General features: G+C 50.0%; 2 protein-coding genes across 4 annotated transcripts in view; one reads left to right on the top strand and one right to left on the bottom strand.

The window, feature by feature from the left end:
• The window catches only part of KLHL40 (kelch like family member 40), a 249,731-nt gene that overhangs the window by 118,174 nt on the left and 106,555 nt on the right, over positions 1-25,002 (bottom strand). The gene's annotated exons all lie outside the window — the stretch shown is intronic.
• Positions 3,461-25,002, top strand: part of ZBTB47 (zinc finger and BTB domain containing 47) — a 96,309-nt gene continuing 74,767 nt past the window's right edge. For 2 of the 3 annotated variants that reach the window (XM_050942558.1, XM_050942559.1), the window contains exon 1: positions 3,461-4,049. In XM_050942558.1, the coding sequence (XP_050798515.1) occupies positions 4,047-4,049 (3 nt within the window). In that variant the 5' untranslated portion in view covers positions 3,461-4,046. The remainder of the gene's footprint in view (positions 4,050-25,002) is intronic. The other variant, XM_050942560.1, reaches the window with a different exon arrangement.

Genomic DNA, 25,002 nt, shown 5'->3' with positions numbered 1-25,002 from the left:
GAGGCGGGGTTAAGTGAACTCCTTTGCCCTTGCTCAGATGATCAAGCAGATTTGCCTGCAGTTTGTTTTGTCCCCACGCACATGACCCTTTGCAGCCTGCAATCCCCTTTGGTGAATGTGATGTCGGTTTGGATTCTTCCCTGAGCTTGCTCCCAAGAGGTCCCGAACTGCAGACCGTTCACCAGGCAAGATCCCACTGAAGAAATGGGAATTTTGCCAGCATAAGGATGACAGAGCAGAGCTTCTAGGAGAGCAGGGAACTAAGATACAGGTGGAAAGACATAATGTAATCAAGAATCAGGCCCTAACAACCCTTTATGCTGCTCCCAGCACCTGTATCAGCCATGCTTGCAGACCTGTTGAGGTATGGCTGGCATGCATTGCATTACAGCTGTCCCCTGGCATGTATAGCATAAATTAGAGCAGCCCTGAGGTTGCTCTAATGTACACCAGTGGCCCGGCAGGCTTCTTCATGGCAGACTGCAGGGGGTGCATGAGTGGTTCGCTAAGGACCAAATTCAGCCTTAGGTTATGTGCTGAGATCAATGAGTGCATGTAACCAAGGGGCAGAGTTGGGCCCCATGTCATTTCAGTGCCGTTCATTTCCTCAGTCTTTGGATGCAGGATCTCTGCATATGAATATTTACAACCCGCTTTCCAGAGAAAGCAGGATAAAATCTGCTTTCATAATGCGTTCCCTTTGAAAGATGACAATAATAAAAAGAAAAAAATTCCCACCACCCACTCAGTCTCATGCAAAATAGAGCAGAACAAGAGATACAAAATAAAAAAAAAATCCACCTCTGACTTTGGGAATGAGACGAGGGGGGAAGTGAGTGAGCGTATCCCTCGGAGACGTGCTCTAAATCTTGTTACACAAAGTCACTGCTGGCCTTTTGTAATTAGCAGGTGCAGTCAAAGCTGCATTTGCAGGGATACCGACAGCCAATATAACAAGCAAGAAGTGATTGAAAGCCCACATGCCTCTGCTCCATGACTGCCAGTAAAAAAGGCACTCCCTCTGCAAGCCTTGTTAGCAATGCAGAGTGACCAGAGTTCTTCCTGTTACAATATTTGGTGTATCTACAGCATTCCCCCTCCGAGGATCTCAAAGCCCTTTATCCATATTTACTAATTAAGAGCAGCAATAGCCTCATGAGGGAAGTTAGGGATTGGTCTAGCAGCTTGGGTACCGGAGCAGGACCCAGTACTGGAGCAGGCGTATGATCTTGGCAAATCACTTCATATGTATGTGTTTCCATTTCCCCTCTTACCCTCAGTCTGTTTAGATTGTAAACTCTTCAGGGTAGGGACTGTCTCCCACTCTATTTATACAGCACCTAGCACACTGGGGCTATGGTAATAAAAATAATAATAATAGAAAGATTGTTTCAACCACTGTGGATATGCAGCTGCAGTGTAATCAAGAAGTGAGGAAGTCAAGGAAATGGCATCCAGTGGAAGCGCAGGGAAAATGTTAGGTGGGCAGGATGTAATTTGGCCAGGACATTAGTGTCCGTTCCCCCTAGACCTTGTGCAGTCATTTCAGCCAATGTAAGGTGAACACACAATGCTCAGATCAGAATGGCAGCACTTTAAACTCGTTCTGCACCCGTGTGAATAGTGACACACAGCAGTGAAGAATCAAGTCCCAGGACTTTCATTCTCTCGCAGGAGATGCAGTCAGATCTTTTACCAACACAAAGAAGTCAAACCCTGTGCTTTACTTCTCAACCAGGAAATGGGTTCCATAGTATTGCTCAGATTAAAGCCTGCTTGTGCTAACCCTCTGAAGGTCTGAGCTGAATCACAGAATATCAGGGTTGGAAGGGACCTCAGGAGGTCATCTAGTCCAACCCCCTGCTCAAAGCAGGATCAATTCCCAACTGAATCATCCTAGCCAGGGCTTTGTCAAGCCTGACCTTAAAACCTCTAAGGATGGAGATTCTACCACCTCTCTAGGTAACCCATTCCAGTGCTTCACCACTTTCCTAGTGGAAATTTCATTTTAATTTCATCTGTGAAATGGGGATAACAGCCCTGGCCTGCCTCACAGGGATGGTATGAGGATGCACACAGTAAAATCTGAGGTGCTCATCTACTGTGCTGTAAGTACCAGAGACAGCGAGCTGTGCACAGGAAGTTAAAGCCAAGTCAAAGCATCACCCATTCCAGTATCTCCTCACTAATCTCTCAGCCCATGGAGCAAACAACCTCAGCGAAAGAAACTAGAAACTGCTCAAGATATGAGAGCAGCTAGCACAGAACAAATGGAAGCCAAGAAGCTGGGCTCTGGCAGAGCCCTGCAGCGAAGTCTCTCACAGCAGCAGACCCACATCCCTGCAGGAATATTCAAAGCCAGGTCAGACTCATGCCAACTATGGCCTCGGTGACTGGAACCTAGAAGTGGACAGTGGGAGGCACAAAGTCCACTCTGAGCCCTGAGGGGAATGGTGATGCAATCAGTGGGCCCAAGGAGAGCTGGAGACCTAGAGATATACATGGGTGAGAAAGAGGTTTTCTCAATCTTAAGCCTTCTTGTCACCAGGCAATGAGGGGACTCTGGGTCTGACCTTGGGACAAGGAGAGAGATGGCCGAGGTGGCATGAGGATCTGGAGCAGTACTGCCAAATGGGCTCAGGGGATCAAGCCCCAAAGACTGTGTGTCCTCTCTTCTGAGGGGCCTCAAGCCCCAAAGACTGCGTGTCCTCTCTTCTGAGGGGCTTCAAGCCCCAAAGACTGCGTGTCCTCTCTTCTGAGGGGCTTCAAGCCCCAAAGACTGCGTGTCTTCTCTTCTGAGGGGCCTGACATTTTCTTACATTTTGGCAGCAGACGTATAGTTTGTCGTGCCATTAGTCTCATTGGATTGAACTGTCTGCTTCCTGTATGCGTGTGTGTATCAGATGCATGTATGTGAGGTGTGTCAGATGTGTGTGTGTGAGCTGTGTTCAGAGGGATACCTGTGTCAGATGTGTGTGCGTGTGTGTGAGCTGTGTTCAGAGGGTACCTGTTTCAGATCTGTGTGCGTGTGTGTGAGCTGTGTTCATAGGGGTAGCTGTGTCAGATGTATGTGTGTGTGTGTGAGCTGTGTTCATAGGGGTAGCTGTGTCAGATGTGTGTGTGTGAGCTGTGTTCATAGGGGTAGCTGTGTCAGATGTGTGTGTGTGAGCTGTGTTCAGAGGGGTACCTGTGTGAGGTGTGTATGTGAGCTGTGTTCAGAGGGGTACCTTTGTAAGATGTGTGTGTGTGTGGCTGTGTTCAGAGGGTACCTGTGTCAGATGTGTGTGTGTCTGAGCTGGTTCAGAGGAGTACCTGTGTAAGATGTGTGTGCGTGTCAGCTGTGTTCAGAGGGGTACCTGTGTCAGATGTGTGTGTGTGTGTGTGAGCTAGTTCAGAGGAGTACCTGTGTAAGGTGTGTGCGTGTCAGCTGTTTCAGAGGGCTACCTGTGTCAGATGTGTGTGCGTGTGTGTCAGCTGTGTTCAGAGGGTTACCTGTGTCAGATCTGTGTGTGCATCAGCAGTGCTCATAGGGGTTTGAGCTGACAGATGTGTGCGAGTGTGCGTTTGTGTCAAAAGCAGATGTGCGCAGTGAGGGTAGGTCAGAGAGGTGTGTGTGTAAGGAGGCATCAGTGCCAGGTACAGGAGAGAGAAGTGTGTGTGTGGGGGGGTGAGTGTGACAGAGCCAGCAGAAAAAGTGCCCTGTCTCTTTAAAGGCCCAGACACAGCCCCATCTGATGCGGCGGCTCCAATCAGCAGCCCCTGGGCTCTGGCAGCAGCAGGAGGCTCTGCTCTGCATTCCTCCCTCTTCCTAAAGGGCTAACATGGCGATGGCAGGATGAGGATGAGGTGAAGAAGCAGGGGGATGTGAGAGCTGCAGCTGCACAGACACAAGCGGGGCAGAGAGCACAGCAGGGGGGATTGCAGCAGAGGAAAGGAGAAGGGGGAAAAAATTAGAAACACCCAACCCAACATTTTCATGGAGAGCAAAAATCCCATGCAAGCTGGGGAGGACCAGGACTCCTTTGAGCTGAGACCCTTGCATCAAAATGGTAGAGCTGCAAACCTTTCATTTCTCTGATTCTTCCTCTTGTTGATTTCTCCCCGGGCGTTGCAGACTTTGCAAAGGCCTCTGAAACTTGCCTAAATAATTGCAACCACGCTGGGGGGGGGGAAGGGGGTTGGGGAGGGCTAAAAAGAGGTGCATGGTTTATTTTATGTGCATGCTGCATCCACAGATTGTGTGAGGGACAAGACAGATCCGTGCACGCTATAAAGAGGCAGGGTTGGAAGGGGAGTGAGCGCTTATTTCTGGGCGGTTTGGAAAAACGATGCGAAGAGCGGTGCATCTCTGCATTTTGAAAGTGGATTTGCAAAGTAGGAATGCAGCTGGAGCAACAATAGCTGTCGTGCTGCATGCAAAGAGTTAAAATTCCTTCATAGCAGGCTGATGCCTTTGCAAAGGATTAGGTCACAATCCAAGCATTTTAATTACAAGTTGATTTTTTTATGCCCCCGCTGCTCTGTTCTCCCCTCCCCTCCCGGCAGCGCTGAGAATTTTGCTTGTAGGTGGGTGCAATAAAAATAATGACACCCTTCCCTCTAACCCACCCCCCCGCTTAGCTGTTTGGGAGTGAGACTTGGGCTGGGTTATTTTTCTGCTGGATTTATTTGTAAGAAGGAGCAAGTTTGTACTGGGTTTTCCCCCCTCCCCTGCAGGAGAGGGGAGGTGGTGGAACTTGCATTGCAGATGTGAGCAAATGGGGGGGGGGGGGGGGACGGTGTTGGGCCTGGGGGAAAGGGGCCAGGTTTCTGCTCAAGGGCAGGAATGGAAGCGGGGGGGGGGGGGGACTGTTTTAGACACCACTGGAGGTGGCTGCCAACAGTTTCTGTCTCTGGCTAAGGGGGCGGGGGTCTTACCTGCAGGTGTCAGAGCTTGTTCTCTGGAATGTGGAAAATATTCAAGTTGGATTTATTTTTCCCCTTTGTGCTTAACACTCCGGTGGAGAACTCATTCATCAGCAGCTCCCCCTGCGCCTCCACCCCTTCCAGACGATGCCCTACTTTAGACAACTTTCTTCCCTGCGCCAATCCCTTCATATGTGGTTAGCATTTTCCCATCTAAGTCCTAAGTGCTGGGGAAAGTTCTCTTATATTTTCTCACAGTGCATCTGCGAAGGTGTTTGAGATTTAAAGCCCTGAGGGCCACAGGCTTGCTGCCCTGATCTGGTTAGCAAGAGGGGCATGAATACTGTGCCAGGGGTGGAATGTATGGAGTTGAATTTGGGTTTACGTATATCCCAGTGTCATGCAGTGCATTTCACTTTCCATTAGTGTCTGATTTTGCAAGTTGATGTGAGGTTGGAATCTAATATGTTATTCCATAATGGCTGACTTAAGGGCTTCATTCTGCCTTCATGCCGGTGCAAATCAGCACAGGGAAGTTGGTGGGAACGCGGTGGTGTCAGTGAAATCGGAATCAAATCGCGGATATATATGAATATGTATAGGCATTTATCCCACGAGTGGTGCTGTACGGATCTGTGTCGATAGCTGCATAGACTTAGGCTGGGCCGTTTTGATTGCGGTTGCTGGGATTGCGGATTTGGGCCCAGTCTGAGCAGCAACAAACTTCCTTTGAGGTTGGTGGGAGTTCAGGGTTTGCGAGGGGTGCAGGTGCCGGCCCTGTAGTGGTGACATGCTTGAGGTGCAGACTTTTGCAACTGAGTGGTTTATCCTTGTAGAACGCAGGCCTTCAACTAAATACTGAAACATGTAAACAGAAATCCAGGACCCCTCATCTAAAGAGAGCTCAGCAGCGTATTCTCCAGGAAATCTGCTACTAATGAGGACAATAATCCATGGATCTCACCAAACAAATACTCTGTGGCTCTTTTTTCCCCCTCTCTTTCAGTAAAAGTCTACTCTTATGTTATTGCCAGAGCGATGGCACCATGCCCATAATAACACAGCCGGCAATTTGAGTAGCTTTTAGGAAATAGCAATAAAGTGCTCGGTTTGCCCAGGTTGTTATTATTTTCATATTAGTGGGGCCCCACTCTGGGATGTGTGAGATAATTACTGGGATGTGCTAAGTGCTTCCCTGAACAAGCCTGCTGTGGAACCTGTTTGGCAGCGCACTGACCCATGCTACGGCCCTGATCCTGCAACGGGGCCCATATGGAGGGGCTGTGTGGTCAGTGGCGGGCTCCGTTGAAGTTGATGGGTAGAAGGATCGGTTCATTATTAGTATTATAGTAGCACCGAGCAGCCAGCTGAGAATGGGGCCCTATTGCGCTCGGCACTGTACAGAGTAAGAGACAGTCCCTGAAGACACTGTACTCCGTGTGGACAGGAGAAGCCTAATCGGAGTGCCTGATTCCTTGCTTACTGAAAATTAACGCTGACAGTGGAGTGCAGTAGTGGTAGGGTGACCAGACAGCAAGTGTGAAAAATCGGGACAGGAGGTGGGAGGTTATAGGAGCCTATATAAGAAAAAGACCCCAAAATCAGGACTTCTGGTCACCCTAAGTAGTGGCCTGGTGAGATTCAGTAGCCTCTTTAGGATCAGCGTTTAGAGGAACACTGCTGGCTGATTTTGTGCCCATGAAGTTTTACACTACGAATATGAATAATGTTTATGAATTTTTTTTTAAAATAAACTGAAATGAGAGAAGCTGTTTTGGACTCTCATGCTGCAGTCTTGGCTTGAATGGGAGTCTTTGTGGGTCTTAGGCCCCGCCACACGGATCAGATCACGGGCTTGGTTTGAATTGAAGCATTCCCCCTGCAGAGTTTGCCATCCAAACAGGGCAGATCCAGCTAAGTGCTTGAGAACCGGGAAGTGAAACTGACCAGTTGAGTTTCACTGTCCGACCAACCGGTCGCAAGATTATTAAGTAACATAGGAAAGCTGTTTTATGGGAAGGATTTTTTTTTTAATCTCTATGTCCTTTTAATATAATGTTTCTGGACCTGAAATACAACTTTCTGCAATGCAAATGATTCAGCTGGTAGCACTCCTACTATTGCAATTTATCAAGTCAGATGAATCTGGTTTTGAGGTATAGTAAATGCAGTGGAACACGCTTTTGTTGGTGTGTTCCCAAAAGGTAACCTAACGGATTTGTACAATCTTTTGCTTCCTTAGAGATGCAGCTTATCTTTGTTTTCTTTGCAAGAAGTTTATCACATAGTCAAATGTTGTAAGGCAAATGCTGGAATAATAAAAGTTAAATAGCCCAGTGTTTCCATTCCCCTGCATATAGGAAAGCCATGTAATGTAGTTTACGAAAATAACGTGATGCTGTCTTTGAAATTTCTAGTGCATGAGAGATGGAGGAGATTGTCTCTTGTGAGTAAATTAAATATTGGTTATTTTTAAGATACAGAATTAAGGTACAGAAGATCTGCTTAAGGAAAATGAGAATAAACCTTTTTGCATATGAACTGAATGTGTCAAAACATCAGCCGTTCTTTGAACATCTCACATGAAATGCTTTCTGAATGCGTGTACGTGACCCACCGTATCTCACTAGACGATAAAACTAATCCGTCTTTGGAGCTGTTGCATTTCAGTTTGTCAGTTTAGAAGGGCATATGGGAAGGGTGCATTGCTTGGTCTCTCTCCTCTTTATGTGTAAATTTTTTCTTGTTTTTTTTTTGTTTTTTGTTTTAAATGCAGCCATGCCTTATACGCCAAGAGTAAATGGGGAAACTCCCACGTCTCTCTGTTACTTGTATCACAAATTGCCTGTGCACGTGCTGTAGCCTTCCATCCTCGAGTAGTCCCTCTGACAGCATGAGTTAAGCTGAAGGATGAACATGACAGCATAATGTTGTGGCATTTAGGGTTTGATCCTTCATCTGTCTGTTTATAATAAAGCTCCTATTGACTTCTTTTGATGCTTGGAGCTGAAATACTGTATGTGTGGGGAGAACGGGTGCTGGGGAAAACAGAGATTGTCTGTAGGGATTCTCCCCCCCCCCCTTTGTGATCTATAGATTCTTTTCCCCCCTCCCCCTCCTCCTGCCTGAACAACTTCAGCCTTGATGAGGCATCTTCTGTTGCCCATTTATATCCAGCAGTTAAGGATCCATGAAGATATGACCCCTGGAAAGGGTGATGCATGTGAGTTGTTGGTGGAGCAACAAAGATGTGAAAAGCCCAAAGCTCTGAGGCCTTGCGTTTACACTATTGAAATCAGAGAGAGTATTGCCACTGGCTTCCACAGGAACAGGATTGGGTCCTGGGAGAATCTGGTCCCAGCCCTGCAAGCTCTCAGCACATGAAACCGCCTTTGGAAAGAGAAGGTTTCGCTGCCACAGCTGGGTACCACTCACTGTACTTAGGTGTGAAATGCTCTTGTAGCAAAAATGACCAGGATCTGGTCTGAGCAGGGGGCAGCGGGAGTCAGGGGCTCCCGAGATTGAATCCTGCCTTTAATTCCTTCAAGTCAGTAAGGTCTTGCTGGAGTCAGTGGCACTGCTCACAGGCTTATAGCTAAGCCAGAGGTCCCCAAACTGGGGGTGTGCCCCCCTAGAGGGGGCATGGAGGAATGTTTGGCGAGACATGGCTGGGGCATGGGCCAGCCCCCACGGGGGTAGGGAGGGAGCTCCGCTCTGCTCTACTCTGGGCCCTAGCGGCCACCCCAGGACCCCAACTGCCAGCCTAGGCCTCGGCTCTGCCCCCATCTCCAGCCATGGCACCAGCCTTAGCCTCCTTACTCCTGTCCGTGCCCGCCCCCCCAGCTGCGGCTATGCAGGTAAGATGCTGGGTGCGAGGTAAAAAGTTTGGGGACCACTGAGCTAAGCACATGCTTGAGTTTTTTGCAGGAGTGGAACCCTAGCTGCTCTGTGCCTCCATTCCCCCAGTTGTACAATGGGAGAGAGGGTTTGTGTTTGACTTGCAAAGGGGCTCGGAAGGTTAGTTCATGTCTCATAATAGAAGTACATAGCGCCTGGAAAGCATCGGCTCTCTGTGAGCTAAGATCATGCATATGCCCTGTACAACATGCAGCAGAAAACCCAGACGCTGAGGAATATGTAAAGGGGTGAACAGCATCTGGCTTACAGCCACAGTGGCTGGAATAGAGAAGTGACACCAAACTTTGAGGTAAGGGTGTGGCACATTGGGAAGGGACCTCCTTTGCAGAACTGCAGCTTGGCAGGAGCTTGCAGGGGGTCAGGGGAATGATGCCCTGAGGTGAGTGCTCTTAGCCAGGTGTGCAGAGTGCTTAATTGCAATCAGTAAGAGGCTTTTTTAAATTATTTTTTCCAGTACCATGCAGCAGTCTGTCCTTCCCTACGGAGCGAAGATTAATAACCAATCTGATTAAAGCCTCTCTTTCAAAGTTGCTGAATTTGCTGGACAGTGGCAATAAAAAATAAGTTACTCGATTTTTATGTGCCTTCCTAAAATTGTTAAACCCGTTGACTGGCAGAGGCTGGAGAGAGGACTGGCTCATCTTCCACATACGTCTGCAAAGTGAAGGGAAATCTGATTTGCATACCTTGGTAGAAAGTCAAGTTGGGAGGCTGGGTTTTGGATCCCGGCAGCTAGAGGTGGAAAGTACCTATTAAGTTAATTCCATTCCACTCCAGGGGCACATGCAGTCCCCACATAAAGGCGTATCCAATGTTAAATTAATACTCTGGTTGATCTTCACAAACGGGTGAGTCAGTCCTCTGAGCAGCATCAGCCAAGATGAAATTAAAATGATAAATGGTGTCAGTAGCTGAGACAGATTCCCGTTCTGGGATAGAAAGTTCTGAAGGAGACAAAAGGCTGTATGGAAACTGTGCAGGCAAGATACTGTTACCTGACAGATTCTGTGCGGTAGCTGTATGTCTGGGAAGTTCTGCGCTCAGTCTTTCACCACTGTAGCAATTTTGTGGCTCTGGAATAGTATATTTTAGACACCAGATAACAGATCTCGGCATTAACGGGCATCTAGCCCTAATCAGAGCCCTAATTCGGTTTGTCCAAACCTTTGATGCATGGAGACAAAATAAGAACGGCCATACTGGGTCAGACCAAAGGTCCATCCAGCCCAGTATCCTGTCTTCTGACAGTGGCCAATGCCAGGCCCCAGAGGGAGTGAATAGAACAGGGAATCATCAAGTGATCCATCCCGTCGCCCATTCCCAGCTTCTGGCAAACAGGCTAAGGATGTCGCCACCCATCGTGACTAATAGCCATCTATGGACCTATCCTCCATGAATGTATCTAGTTCGTTTGTTGTGTTTTTTTTTTTTTAAATCTGTGGTTTAAACATTTGTTTTAAAAGGACTGAATAATGTGATGATGATAAACAGCAATTTAAAACTAACCAACAATTGCGTATCTGTACCTTGGGAGCGAAGGGACGGGAGAGCCGTGTGTGTTAAAAAAAGTCTTTGTCTTGTTAAGGTTCTTGAATACCAGAATGACAAGCCCAGCATAACTCCTTAGCTAGAGGGGTGGTTAAGCCTCATTGCTGGTGGGGGTTAGGAAGGAATTTCCTCTCCCTTGCCCCTGCAGCTCTGTGAATAGCAGCACGATCTAGTGGGTAGGGCATCTGGCTGGGAGTCAAAAGATCTATAGTCTAGTCCCAGCAATGCCGTGTTCTACTGTGACATTGGGCAAGTTACACCTTCTCTTTGCCTGTCCTGTCTGTTTAGCTTGGAAGTCCTTGGTGGGTAAGGACTATCTCTTGTTACATGTCTGTACGACACCTAGCACTGTGGAGCCCTGGTAGGCAATATCATAATACAGATTGACCTGGATCATTGCACAGCAGGATGGGGTTTCCTTCCTACAGTGCCTCGCCGATGCCGCTTCCTGTCTCATTCCTGTGCCAAACAGGCTCAACCCTGCTCCGCTTGAGATCCCGTTCCTAGACAGCTGGGCTACTGTGCTGCCAGAATTGGCACCTTCGTTCGGTTCACTGGTGGTCAGCAGCTCTGTAAGAAGACAGTGAGCACTGAGTCTTACCATGGCCTCTACTTCTCTCCTTTACCTCCCGTCCCTGGCATAAATTGCACCATAAGCCACTGTAACGCCTTAGGCTGGTAACTAGAGGGGCTGGCATTTCTTTTTTCAGATTTCAGACCCTGGCTAGCCAGTGGCTGATTTGAAAAATGGAGCCCTGGATTGGTCACCCCAGGACATCACTGTCGTCCTTCCCAGCAGGGAGAATTGTAAAATGAAGGCAGAGAGAGGATAGGACTGGGCTCTCTAAATATCGCAGGGCTGGGCAGGGCAGGGAGCACGTGGGAGGGAGAAGAGCTGTGTATGCTAAAGGACAGTGCTGGCACAAGAACGAATGGGGATAAATTAGTTATGAGTGCGCTGAGCGTGGCGGTCAGAAGAAGGTTTCTAACCATCAGAGGAGTGAGGTTCCGTGAACAGCTTCCCTGTAGGAGCAGTGGGGATAAGAAACCTCACTGGTTTTAAGATGGAGCTGGATCAGTTGCATGAACAGGATGACATGACGGAGCTGCCTGTCAACCTGTAGAACTCATTGCCAGGGGATGTTGTGATGGCCAAAACTATAATGGGGCTGAACAAAGAATTAGATAAGTACATGGGGGATAATTCCATTGATGGCTATTAGTCGAGATGGTCGCAACCTTGTGCTCCAGGTGTCCCTAGCCTCTGACTGCCAGAAGCTGGGAGTGGACAGCAGGAGATGGATCCCTCTATGATTACCTGTTCTGTTCATTCCATCCAAAGCACCAGGCATTGGCCACTGTCAGAAGACTGGATTCTGGGATTGGTGGACCATTGATCTGACCCAGTGTGGCCATTCTGATGATAGCAGGGGACCGGATTCAGTGAGTCCCTTCCTGCCCTAGGTAGCTTTCAGCAAACCTAGTCTAGACTCAGAATTCATCAGCTAACGTATGCAGCAAACACCGTTGTGCAGCATTCCTCCAACTCTATAGCTTGACAGGCCCACTAAGGGTATGTTTACACTTCCAGTGACTATCTTACTGGAGCACAGATAGGTTTTGATGTTGCTAGCGTGCAGACCAATTGTAATGCAGACATGGCAGCATGGGCCAGCAACCAGAGTATGTACCCGGTTTGTACTCAAACTGCTAGCCCATGATGAATCCTACGCCTCCGCGTCTACGCTACAGTTGTTACCCTGTTTGTTAGATGCAACTGTGCTAGCTTTAATCTATCTGTACTACAATCACCCCTTCACTTGCAGTGTGAATATATGCTTAGAAATACCAGTGATATTTGGCACATATTTTCAACAAATCCCCTTTCCTGCTTGTTGATGGCTGCTGGCCAGAAAAAAAGGAATCCTCAAAAATTTCCCCCCAAAATGTATATCTTCTTCCACTTTCTTTTAGTTGGATTTTTTGTTTTCATGGGTGTTTTCTAGTCAGCCCTGTCAAGAAGTTCCTCTTGGTAAAAATGAAATAGAAGGTTTGATACTAGTGTGTCATAATAAAGACAAAGAACTTGGTTGAGTTTACAAAAGCGCCTAAGTGAGTTAGATGCACAAGTCACGTTGGCTTTCAATAGGGCTTATGTGCCCAAATCACTTGGGTGCTCTTGGAAAACCTCACCCTTATGCGTTTGCTTAAGTACATTGCTGAATCAGGGCTTCGTGGCAAGACTCGATGATTTAATTCCTTTATGTGGGAGAGTGTGGTGCTCTGGGAGTAGGGGTGTCAGCTCTGTTTTCTATAACCCCGCCCCCCAGCTAGTAATCTTAATCCCTAGGCTAGTAGGCATCGGTGACCTTTGTTAACCTCTGTTTGCAACCATAATACTGAAAACCATTTTTTAAATGGAAGCTTAAATTCTGCCAAAGCTGATGACTGAGGCTTCTCCATTCATCAGGAAGAACCTCAGCCTCCCAGCGCGGCTTGTCTATCCCGGTTATCCCCAGCAATAACCATTCTGTAGCTGGCAAGTAGCTGGTGGCATTATAGCTGCATGAAGCAGAACAGACCGTGGCTTGCCGTCTTACAGCTCTGTGACGGTTCTGCAGAGCCAACCAGAGTGAAACCTAGTGTAATTTAGGTTATTCTAGAGTGTCTAGACTCTGGGAAGGAATTCGGTGTCACCTCACCTCGTCCCTTGTCCTAATCTTGACAGACCCTTACTAACACGAGATGCAGGGAGCAGGTGTAGTGACGTTACCTTCACATCATCCTTCTCTGAGGACAGTTGTCCCACAGGGGAAAGCCGGCTGCTCTGTTGGTTTAAAGCCCCCTGGGCTGCTGGAGAGGATGTTTTGTCTTAATCCCCTTCCTCTCTCACATCCCAGCCTTGGGGGAAAAGAGCCATTTCCCTGCTGACAGGTAGTGAGCTTATGAACTCTTCCCCCCCCCCCCCCGCTAGGTGCATGTGTATGTGCATGGGGCTCTGGTTTTCCTCAGGAGGGGCCAGTGCTTCACACACACGCACAGGGTACGTCTACACTGCAATGTGGTGCCAGGTCTCAGAGCCTGGGGCAGCTGACTCGGGTGGGGGCTGCAGGGATTACAGACAGCAGTGTAGCCATCTGAGCTGGAGCCCAGGCACCAAGAGCCTCCCCCATTCTCGCTTTTCAGAGCCCAGGCTCCAGCCCAAGCCCAAATGTCTACGCTGCTGTTATTAACTCAGCCCATTGACCTGGGCTCTGGGACCCAGCACCGTGGGCGTTTCTTTGCAGTGTAGGCATGTGCATGCACACACGTGACCCTGATTCTCCCCATCGGGGGCAGTGCTGCACGCACATGGCCCTCATCCTCCCCAGCAGGGGGCAGTCCTGCTCACCTTGTTCCTGGCCCACTGACAGCAGGGAGGGTTTGATTTACAAAGGGCAAATCTACAGTTAAGAAGTGTTTAGTTAGAGGTGCATGAGGCTTTTCACTGACACAGCTATGCTGTCAAAACCCTCCAGTGTAGACACTATTATATCAGGATAGCTCTGGCCAGTTCACCATAAGCTGTATTGGTGTAACTGCATCCACACTAGAGGGTTCTGCTGGCACAGCAATACTGGTAACAACCACATTGGTCAAGCCCTCCTTGTGTAGTCAAGATCTTGGGGTCTGCAGGGCTGCTCCCTCCAGCTACAGCTGCAGTACATCTCATGGTCCAGCCTGCTTTGCCCGGCTGGCTGAGCTGAGACCTGCACCGCGGTCTCTTCACTGGTGTCCTGGTTCAGTCTCTGGCTCGATTCACTGTGTGGTTGGCATCCATTCCTGTTCGCACTGAGACCAGCGGCACGATTGCCCCTGACTGTGACGGGCCTGGGAGTACATTCGATGTGCTCCCTGCATGCATTGCCTTTGCTGTACACGCATAGCCGCTCACTTGGCCTGTCTGGGCTGGGTGCTTTGGGGGCTGCTGGCCACGGGGATTTTCACTGGCATCCTGAACTCCAGCCCCAGCTCCACCGACGTGAAGGAGCCGCTGGTGCAGCACAGAAGAGATTTGCTCATTACTGCCTGCGTAGCCTGCCAAGGAGAGGGTAAAAACACTGGGACTGTTCAGCTGGGAAAAGAGACAACCAAGGGAGGATATGATACAGGCCTGTACCATCCTGCCTGGTGTGGAGAAGGTGAGTAAAGAAGTGTTATTTACTCCTTCTCCTAACACAAGAACCAGGGTCATCGACTGACATTCGTAGGCAGCAGGTTGAAAACAAACAAAAGGCTTCTGTATTTCTTTACACCACGCCCTGCCAACCTGTGGAACCCGATGCCAAGGGATATTAAGACCAAAAGTACAACTGGGTTCAAAAAAGAATTTGATAAATTCATGGGGGAAAGGTCCATCAATGGCTATTAGCCAACATGGTCACGGATGCATCCCCATGCTCTTGGTGTCCCTAAATATTTGATTGCCAGAAGCTGGGACTGGATGATGGGATGGATGCAGGGGCGCTGGAACAGGGCCGGCTAAGGGACCGTGGCTGGGGATGGAGGATAGGAGCCTCAGGGAAAGGGTGGCATAGGGGTGGGGCCTTGAGGGGAATGTCCATTGCAAGGGCGGAGACTCGCGGACAAAGGGGGTTGGGCCCATGGTTTGGGCACCAGTGGGTCTCCCACTTTTAGGGACCTTCCATCACTCCTGGATGGATCACTTGATAACTGCCCCGTTTTGTTCATTCCCCGTGGGGCACTTGGCACTGGCCACTGTCAGAAGACGGGATACTGGGCTAGACGGACCTTTGGCCTGATCTAGTATGGCCATTATGTTCTGATCCTTTTGATGTTTCCATGTCCACTGTCTTGCTCTGCTGCCTCAGAGGCTACTTTGGTGCCTAATGGACCCTGCAGGGAGACTGTCATGGCTTGGGAAGCTGTGGGACTGCCGTGAAAAGGTCTGTCCCCTGTGGCATAAAGAGGGAAAATGCTTGACTAGAAATAGAGAAGCTAAAAACTGCAGCTAGGAGAAAGGGGGAGGGAGGATCGCCAGCCGCTGAACAGCCCTGCATGGTTTTGATTACAGCCCAGCCAACGAGTGCTGCTCCCCTGTTCTCCACAAGCTCTTAGTGTAAGTTGGATGCAGCTTTTAAGCCACTGCAATAAATGGACCCCTCTCCAACGCTGGGCAGAGGGCCCAGGATCTTCCTTTGCCTGCCAGCAGCTCTGTAGATTAGACGATGCTTATCTCTGTGTGTGCTGTTAGTGCCATCCTTAATGTGACTTATTCCGTTTCGCCTTGGTGAGGGAGAACATCACATGCTGCCCCTTGCCTCGCTCTCAGACACATCTGGGCTTAATAATGCTGCACTGATCTGCTGGGAGAGCCGAGCTCTCAATGCAGCCGTCGCAATCTTCCTGTCGCGAAATGAACGTGTTGGAATTCATCCGGGCACTAGGTTAAAGGCAGAGCCATGTGGACCTCATTGACTGAGGACTTTGTTGATTGCACGACATGACAGATGCTACTTAGGCGCCTTCCAGGAATCCATTAAATGCTTGGGTGATGGGCGCAGTAGAAGAACCATAAATCTGTAAAAGCCACTGCCTTATCCTCCTTTTAAATCTGTCTTTAAAATCTTCCTCGGCTCTGATGCCTATGAATTGCATCTGTTTGACCACTGGTCAGGCAAGTGGTGAGCTGGGACTTACTTTGTTTCATTAGCTCACCCACTTGTCTCTCTCTGCCCCCTTTGCCTGTCTTGTCCACCTGTCATGTGCTGTCTGACCTAGGGTGACCAGATGTCCTGATTTTTATAGTCCCTGATAGTCAGGGCTTTTTCTCATACAGGCACCTATTACCACCCCGCCCCCAGACCTGTCCCAATTTTTCACATATGCTATCTGGTCACACTAGTCTGACTCCTCCATGCTGAATATTCTGGGGTGGGGACTGGCATCTTTATTACATGTCTGTACAGCGCCTGGCACAAGCGGGCCCTTGTTGAGGAGTCCTAGGTGCTACCCTACTACAAATAATAAGACCCTGAATAGAACAGGGGTTTGCAAGAATGGGCCTTGGGTTTCACTCCACAAGTGTTTGCAGCCTCTAGCCCCACATCCTCTTCCCCTGACTGAATTCACAGATCTCGCAGTAAAATTCAGTCTGGTTCTCAGAGTTCCCATCTGATTCTGGAGCTGAAAGTCTGTGGACACAAGTGTTGTTTTGCTGCAAAACCCCATCCCTTGGCTCCAGGGTCAGGAGCCTTTTGCTTGAAGCTGGCCTGTGCTTCATGTGTCTAATGAAAGCAGGCAGACTGTGTGTGATCTTTGCTTTAGAATCATAGATTAAGAGGGTTAGAAGTGACTTCAGGAGGTCACCTAGTTCAACCCCCTGACAGATTTTTGCCCCAGATCCCTATAATGGCCCCCTCAAGAATTGAACTCGTAACCCTGGGTTTAGCAGGCCAATGCTCAAACCACCAAGCTGTCCCTCTCTTGGAGAGATGGGAGCGCAGCTCTAGGTAACGTCCCTAGCGGGACAAGAAGTCTCCAGGGTTCTCAGTTGGGCACCGTCCAGCAGTGCTGCGTTTGCTCGCTAACAGCTGATCAGCACAGGGGTCATTCATAGGGTGATGGGCTGGGGATGGCGGTGAGCATCGGGCCTGGACATCACCTCAGCTTGGTGCTATCTGGGCCCATGTTACAAGGTACCCAGCAAGAGCGTGGGAAAGATTCTCTTCTGCTGGGGTGCACGGGCTCTGTAAAAACCCTATAGGGGAGTCCTCAGAGCAAGCACTTTGTCCAGCTCCTGCAGGGCTGCCTGCGCTGTGGCTGGTGCCAGCACACCCAGAATCTCAGCCTCTGTAATGTGATGGGTGTTGAGGAACGGGATTGTTTTCAAAACAGCTGTGTGACGTTTGGAGACTTCCCTGACTCTGCCCAGGCTGCGAGAGAGCTGCGGCGGCCTGGCCCCGTGTCCTTTCTCGGTTGCAGCATGGCCCGTGCCAGGAGGGAGGGGCTGGCCTCCAGCCGCCTCTGCCCAGCTGGCCTTGGCCCGCCTGCTGTCAGGGATGGTTGGTGAGCCGGCCTCTCGCTCAGACACCTGGCCCACAGCCCAGGCGGGGGAAGTGAGTGTTGGGTTTTGTCCTCATTTCTCCCCTTGATCTCCCTCCGCTGCTTTTTCTCAGTCCGTTAGGGACTGGCCCTTTTGCCATGGAAGGCAAAACTCCCACTGCCCGCTATGGGGGCAGGATCCGGGCCTCGAATGCAACAGAGCCGAGGGGGTTACTTGGGAAAAGGGAGCACTAAATACCAGGAAGCCTGTGGTTCTCAACCCCCTCCCAGCTAGCAGTAGGGGAGAGCAGGGTGATCATGACCCCCCTGCACTGAGAGCTCCTGAATGGGTGGGGGATTGCTGCACCTTTACGGCTCTGGCTATACTGGCCTCCTCCCTTAAAATGTCCCCCGTATGGTAACTGTGGGGACAGCTCCCGTGTAGACTAGCATGTTCATCCTGTGTCACTGAGCTTCCTTCAGCACCGAACTCCACTCCAGCAGCCGGATCCAAAGCCCACGGGAGCCAACCAGGTTCCTCTGATAGCCTGGAAGCAAATGCAGCTTCTTAATAGCAGCCGTATTTAGCACTCCTATAACTGAGGGCCCTTCCCTGCTCCTGCCTCATTTGACTCTCTACATCCTGGGGAACGAAAGTGCTGGCTGTTGAGGTCTGACCGCTGTGGGGCCCTTTGCTGTCCAAGGGTTGTATACAGGACCCGTAGCTAATGGGAGCGCTGACGCGGATTCCAGTGGCAGCTGGGTCTGACCCATGGTGGCGACTGCTCCCAAAACGGGGAATCTCTGCTCACAGCCGAGCTTACTGCACTGGGCACAGGATCATTCCCTGGCTTCCCCCCCCCCCACAAGGATACAGAGACCAGCGGCAGTTGGCATCCAAACCTGCTGATGGGTTGTGAGCCCCGGATGGAAAACTGCTCCGATGCACACAGGACGGGAGGCGGCGATTTGGTACTGACTCTCGAGACGTGCCAGAGCCTGTTTGAATGCCCTCGAGTAGAGCCGTGAAGCTCTCCTGTCTGGAGAGGAAGGGTAGCTCACTGGTTAGGGCGCTCACCTAGCACTGGGGAGACTGGCTGCAAGTCCCTGCTCTGCCAAAGGCTTCCTATGTGACCCTGGGCAAGTTACTTAGCCTCTCTGTGCCTTAGTTCCCCATCTGCACAGTGGGGACAGTAACACTGCCCTGCTTCACAGGGGTGTGGTGAGGATGAACGCATTAAAGAGTGTGAGGGGCTCAGTGCCGTGCTTATGTGGGCTCCATACGTACCAGCGATGCTTGTGTGTGTGAGAAATGGCGAAGCTGCCTCTGCTCAGGCATGGAGAAATCCCTTGGGATGCCAAATGGGATTTGGGTTTTTTGTTTCAGCACCAAACAAATTCTTAGTTCTTGTGCCTTCCCCGTGACAAGCGAGGAGTCCTAGCTAGAGCCAGCTACAGGCCCGGTCCAGAGCCCAGCCAGGTGCATAGCGCTCAGGGGGCTCCAGCTCAGGCCCTCAGACAGATTTCCTGCAGGGTGGGTGGAAATGTGTAGCCCTTGACACGAGGAGCAGTCTCTTGTGTGGGGAGCGTCTCTGTGGCCAACGAGACGGGGTGTTTCTGGGCGGCCTTTTGTACTTGCTGGTGCAGCTCTTTCCTCTACTGCTCGCCTCCCGGCATCGTCCCCCAGCCCAAGATGTCTCTGGCCTCTCGCCTTTCTGCTCTGACTGCATGGGGGCTGCCATCTGAGCTCAGTCTCCCCTGCCCAGCCCAGCTGCTGCTCCCGCCTTCTCAGTCTCTCTTTACTGCTGGCCTCTCCAAGAGGGGGACCTGCAGGATCAGTTATGAGAAGGCTTGGGGAGCCGTGCGGCTTCCACAGGCAGAGGACGGGAAATGCCCTCTCCACTTAACGCCTAAAAAGCCTGGGGGGAAAACGTGGCTCTTAGTCCTGTCTCGCTCCCTTCCCAGGACTTTCAGCTCCCAGTAACATAGTCAAGTGCTGCCCACCCATGGCCACCTTGTTAGCAAGAGGATTGTTGTTGGATCATACTGGAAAAGCCTCCCAGGACAGTACCACTAGATGTCTCTCCCCTGAGATGAACCATGCCTGGCCCTGCCCTGCATTTACAGCCTGAGAAATAACTTGAGGGCTTAACCCCTGTGTGTCCACAGCCTTCAGAAATCCTGTGGTGTTGGCCGCTGGAGGGACGTTTGTCCAGCTTTACGTGGCCTGGGCAACAAAACAGGATCTCCCAAACTATTCCATGGAGGGTACGAATGTGCTTCCAGCAGCACCTAAAGGTCTCCATTGTGCTGGGCGTTGCACACATACAGAGCAAATGACAGGCTCTTGTTTTTCATTTCTGCAGTATCCAGGAGCCTAGACCTTGTGCTCAGCACTGTACAAATGCAGGACTAAAAGAGAGTCCTTGCCCAAAGGAGCTGACAACTCAAGACAGATGATGGATAGGAGACGGGAAGTATTAGCTCCGTTTACAGATGGGGAAACAGGCCTAGACTGCTGGACTGGTGACCCGTCCCCACCTGCAGAGCATCTGAGGGAGTCTCACTCAGTCTGCAGACCCCAAACGGGGCTGTCCTATAACTGCAGCCCCTCAGTATTGTACAGCCCTGGCTTGCTGTGTTCTGAATAACATATACAGACGGATAATTGTGGCTTCGTTGGCAGCGGCCTCTGTTCTAGAACTTTCCTGTGGTAGGAGGAAGGGAGCGGCATGGCTCCTGCATCTGGGAGCTTTGAGGCCAGGGATCCCGTGAGCAGAGATGGGCTTGTATGTGCTAGTCTGTTCCTACTTGTGGCCCACTGGTCCATCGTCTCTTCGAAAGCAGAATTTAAACAAACCGACTGTGGGTTGAGGTGTCTTTTTCCCCCCTCCATCCCTGCACTCACACCAGACACAGCCACCTGCACCCCTCACTTCCTCCAGCTACTTGTGTGCCTCACACACCATTATAACAACATCCCTCCTGTTCACCAGGAAGTAACCAGAACCTGGGCTCAGCAACACGTTGGCCATCCTCACTTAGGAGCCTGCACAGGCCTCAAAATTCTCCACAGGGCAGAAATGTGTGTGGTAGTTAGTGTAGTGGGTGTGGTATGACGGATTTCTCGTGAGGCTGGGATTGCTGCATCTGTGAATGAATTACACAGGTCGCCCCAGACGAGTGTGAATAACACCTTTCAGACCATACTGCGCTGCCATGGGGAGAGGTGGCAAACTGATAGTGCTGGAGACGGAAATCTCCTCTTCACAAAACAAGTGTGTTTCAGCACTGATCTGGAGGGACCACGTCTGTGGCTAAGCGGGATCAGATTCCGTGGCTCATTGAGTCTTTGGTCTCTGCTCCATAAACGTAGCCTCTTGTACAGTAACCCAAACAGGGCATATTTGTTCAGCCCAGAACGGAGGGTTAGAAGGCTGGACATTTCTGGATATAGGGAGGAAGGTATATTTGAGTAGGGACTCGCTGTTACAATGGTGGTGGATAAATATTGGGACAGGAGTCTTTATTGTCAGATTTCAGTGCTGAAAGTACCTGCTTTCCCAACTATACATATAAAATGATGGGATCTAAATTAGTTGTTACCATTCAAGAAAGATCTTGGAGTCACTGTGGATAATTCTCTGAAAACATCCACTCAATGTGCAGCGGCAGTCAAAAAAGTGAACAGTGAACAGTGTGTTGGGACTCATTACGAATGGGATAGATACAAAGACAGAAAATACCATATTGCCTCTGTATAAATCTATGGTACGCCCACATCTTGAATACTGCGTGCAGATGTGGTCTCCCCATCTCAAAAAAGATATATTGGAAAAGGTTCAGAAAAGGGCAACAAAAATGATGAGGGGTATGGAACAGCTTCCATATGAGGAGAGATTAATAAGACTACAAGGAATCTGGTGGCATGTGTCATAAACAGATAGCTAAGGGTTAATGTTCTTACACCTGGAAAGAAGTTCCTGAAGCACCTGACCAGAGGACCAATCAGGAAACAGGATTTTTTCAACTCTGGGTGGAGGGAAGTTTGTGTCTGAGTTCTTTGTCTTCTGCCTGAATCTCTCTCAGCTAGAGAAGGATTTTTCTATTTCCTGCTTTCTAATCTTCTTTTTCCAAGTTGTGAGTACAAAGTTGGTTTTTTGTTTTGTATTTACATGTCTATAGTTGCTGGAGTGCTTTAAATTGTGTTCTTTTGAATAAGGCTGTTTATTCAATATTTCTTTTAAGCAATTGACCCTGTATTTGTCACCTTAATACAGAGAGACCATTTGTATGTATTTTTCTTTCTTTTTATATAAAGCTTTCTTTTTAAGACCTGTTGGAGTTTTTCTTTAGTGAGGGACTTCAGGGAAATTGAGTCTGTACTCACCAGGGAATTGGTGGGAGGAAGAAGTCGGGGGAAATCTGTGTGTGTTAGATTTACTAGCCTGACTTTGCATTCCCTCTGGGTGAGGGGGGAAAGAGAGATTAACTCTCGGTACTTCTGTTTTCCAAGGCTGGGAACAGGGAGGGTGGAATCCCTCTGTTTAGATTCACGAAGCTTACTTCGGTGTCTCTCTCCAGGAACACCTGGAGGGGGGGGAAGGGAAAAGGTTTATTTCCCTTTGTTGTGAGACTCAAGGGATTTGGGTCTTGGGGTCCCCAGGGAAGGTTTTTGGGGGGACCAGAGTGCCCCAAAACACTCTAATTTTTTGGGTGGTGGCAGCAGTACCAGGTCCAAGCTGGTAACTAAGCTTGGAGGTTTTCATGCTAACCCCCATATTTTGGATGCTAAGGTCCAAATCTGGGAATAAGTTATGACAGCATGTTAAAGACTAACAGATTTATTTGGGCGTAAGCTTTTGTGAGTAAAAAAAATACTTCTTCATAAGACTGGGACTTTTCAGCTTGGAAAAGAGACGATTAAGGGGGGATATGAATGAGGTCTATAAAATCATGACTGGTGTGAAGAAAGTAAATAAAGAAGTGTTGTTTACTCCTTCTCATAACACAAGAACTAGGGGCCACCAAATGAAATGGATAGGCATCAGGTTTAAAAGAAACAAAAGGAAGTATTTTTTTCACACAACGCACAGTCAACCTGTGGAACTCCTGACCAGAGGATGTTGTGAAGACCAAGACTATAATGAGGTTAAAAAAGAACTAGATAAGTTCATGGAGGATAGATTGATCAATGGCTATTAGCCAGGATGGGTGGGGGTGATGTCCTTAGCCTCTGTTTGCCAGAAGCTGAGAATGGGTGACAGGGAATGGATCACTTGATGATTCCCTGCTCTGTTCATTCCCTCTGGGGCACCTGGCACTGGCCACTGTCGGAAGACAGGATACTGGGCTGGATGGACCTTTGGTCTGACACAGTAGAGCTGTTCTTATGTTTTCCATATGTACCTAGGGTTCTAGAAAGGAGTCTAATATAAAGAAGCAAATCTGCCAGCACCTATTTACACTATGAAGCCACCCAGGAGGACAAGCATTGAATCGACTCTTGTAAGCTCTTTGGGACAGGGAACGTCTTTTTGTTCTGTGTCTGTTCGGCACCTAACGTCATGGGCCCCTGGCCAGGACTGGGGCTCCCAGGCACTGTGGAAATACGAATAACTATGTAGAGGTGCCATTCTGCATCCTGCAGTCTCGGGTGCAGGATTGGGCCCCACGGCTGACCAGTGTTCGCTCTGGTTCCCCAGAGGAATGGCTGGGGCAGTTAGATTTGGGGAGGGGAACTTTATCGGGTCTCTAAGCTCTGACTTGGCTTGAGCGGAGAAGTTGCAGCTAAATGCTGTCCCTGCCATCCCAGATTGTTTCTCTGGCTCCTACCGTAACAAAGCTTTATTGTGGCTCAGCTGCCCTGGGCTGTCCATGCAGAACAAAAGGAGAAAGATACACAGAAGAGCTGGCAAGGAAACAGGGCTTTAAAAAAAAAAATGTAACCAACACTATTTAACCCTGTGCAGCTCACGCTGCTGCGAGATCTCAGCGTTGCTGCAGGCGCTCCCAGCCGGAGTGAAGGGGTAAAGTTCCTGCCTCTAAACTCCTTCACCCCCCAGCTGTGCGCAGTTCTAGGGACTGACAAGCTGGCTTAGCTAAACTAGCCCCACTGCAACTCCAGCTGAGCCTTTCCCCATTTGGATCAGCAGCTCTCCCAGCCCCCGAACAGGCCTCCTTGCTTTGCTGAGATGCCAAGAGAGAGTGCAGCAGGGCGGTCAGTCTCTGCTGGGCTGGCAGATCTTGTGTGTCCTGGGGCTGCATGGCTCAGAGTGCGTGGCAGGAGCTCTCTGACTCACAGCGCAGGCTGGAAGGAGGGTGAGCCTGTGTCCTAGAAAGGCCTCTCTTCTCGGGGCCTGCCCCGTTTCCCTGTCAAGAGGGGAGGGGGCTTCTCCTGGAGGGTCAGACCTGAAGAGCCGGTAGAGCCGAGCCCATCAGAGCACAGCATTCTCCTGCCGTTCCCCTCGTGTCACCGGTGCCCTCGTGCACGTGCTGGTGGGGTGGCACTTTGCACCCCCACCTTGCACGGGGTAAGCGACCGTGGCAGTTGAACAGCAGCAGAGGATTGGCCCCGCTGCGCCACTGTCCTGTCCTCCCTCACACAGCTGTGGGAGGTGATTGATGCTGCAAGAAAGCGGCTTGTTTGGGGGTTCGAATTCCAACCCAGTTTCCCTCTGTCTCTTTCCTGCTCCAGAGCTGCTCCAAGCCTCACCAGGTTGCTTCGGAGAGGGGAGCTCGGCCACCCAACTCCTCCTTCTGCACTCATCCCACTGTCCCTGCCACGCACCTGCTCACCCTCGGTGGCAGGGGAAGTTGGTGGCTGTGCCTTGACTAGCACCCCCTCCAAGCCATGTGGGGAGGATAATGGGGACCTGTCTAGGTTTTGGGGGAGACGGAGCTGGACGGGTTGAGGCCAAGGGCAGAAGGATGGGATACGGCTCAGAGAGGGAAGATGGGGATCTACTGTAACTGACCAGTGATGAGCGACCTTCTTCCAGAAGCTGGATGGGCATGTTGAGGTTTTGAGGGTGGTGAGAGGATCAATCAGCCAAAATCCTTTCGAAGTTGGAGAACAGACTTGTCATGGCCACACCCCAGCAGCCTGTCTCCTCCTCTTCCCCTCTGTATGACTGGCGGGTGAGAATCCCCAGGCAAGGTGATCTCTGCCGTCCCATCATGCCTGCCCTGCGGCTGATCTCTTGGTGAGGAGAGCTCAGTGGAGGCAAAGTCCGTTCCAGCGAATGTGGTGGGCAAGATGAGGGCTTCCAGCCTTTTGCAGTTACCCCTCTGGAGGCTGGGCAAGCCCCAAAGGCGCTTCAGTCTTTGTTGACCCATGTGTGCAGTTCCCAGTGGCACCTTCAGCCTTGGAACTCCCTAGCCACAGGGATCTGAATCCCTTCCTCAAGCATACCTTGAGCAGTGGCTTTCCACCTTTCCAGATTACTGGACCCCTTTCAGGAGTCTGATTTGTCTCACAGACACCCAAGTTGCACCTCATTAAAAACTACTTGCTTACAAAATCGAAAGTGTCACAGCGCACTAGTACTGAGCAATTGCTGGCTTTCTCGTTTTTCTCATGGAATT

Source organism: Gopherus flavomarginatus, chromosome 2, assembly GCF_025201925.1.
Source record: "Gopherus flavomarginatus isolate rGopFla2 chromosome 2, rGopFla2.mat.asm, whole genome shotgun sequence".
Taxonomy (NCBI): Eukaryota; Metazoa; Chordata; order Testudines; family Testudinidae; genus Gopherus; species Gopherus flavomarginatus.
Note: the sequence above shows the minus strand (reverse complement) of the source record. Positions and strands in the feature narration are given on the sequence as shown.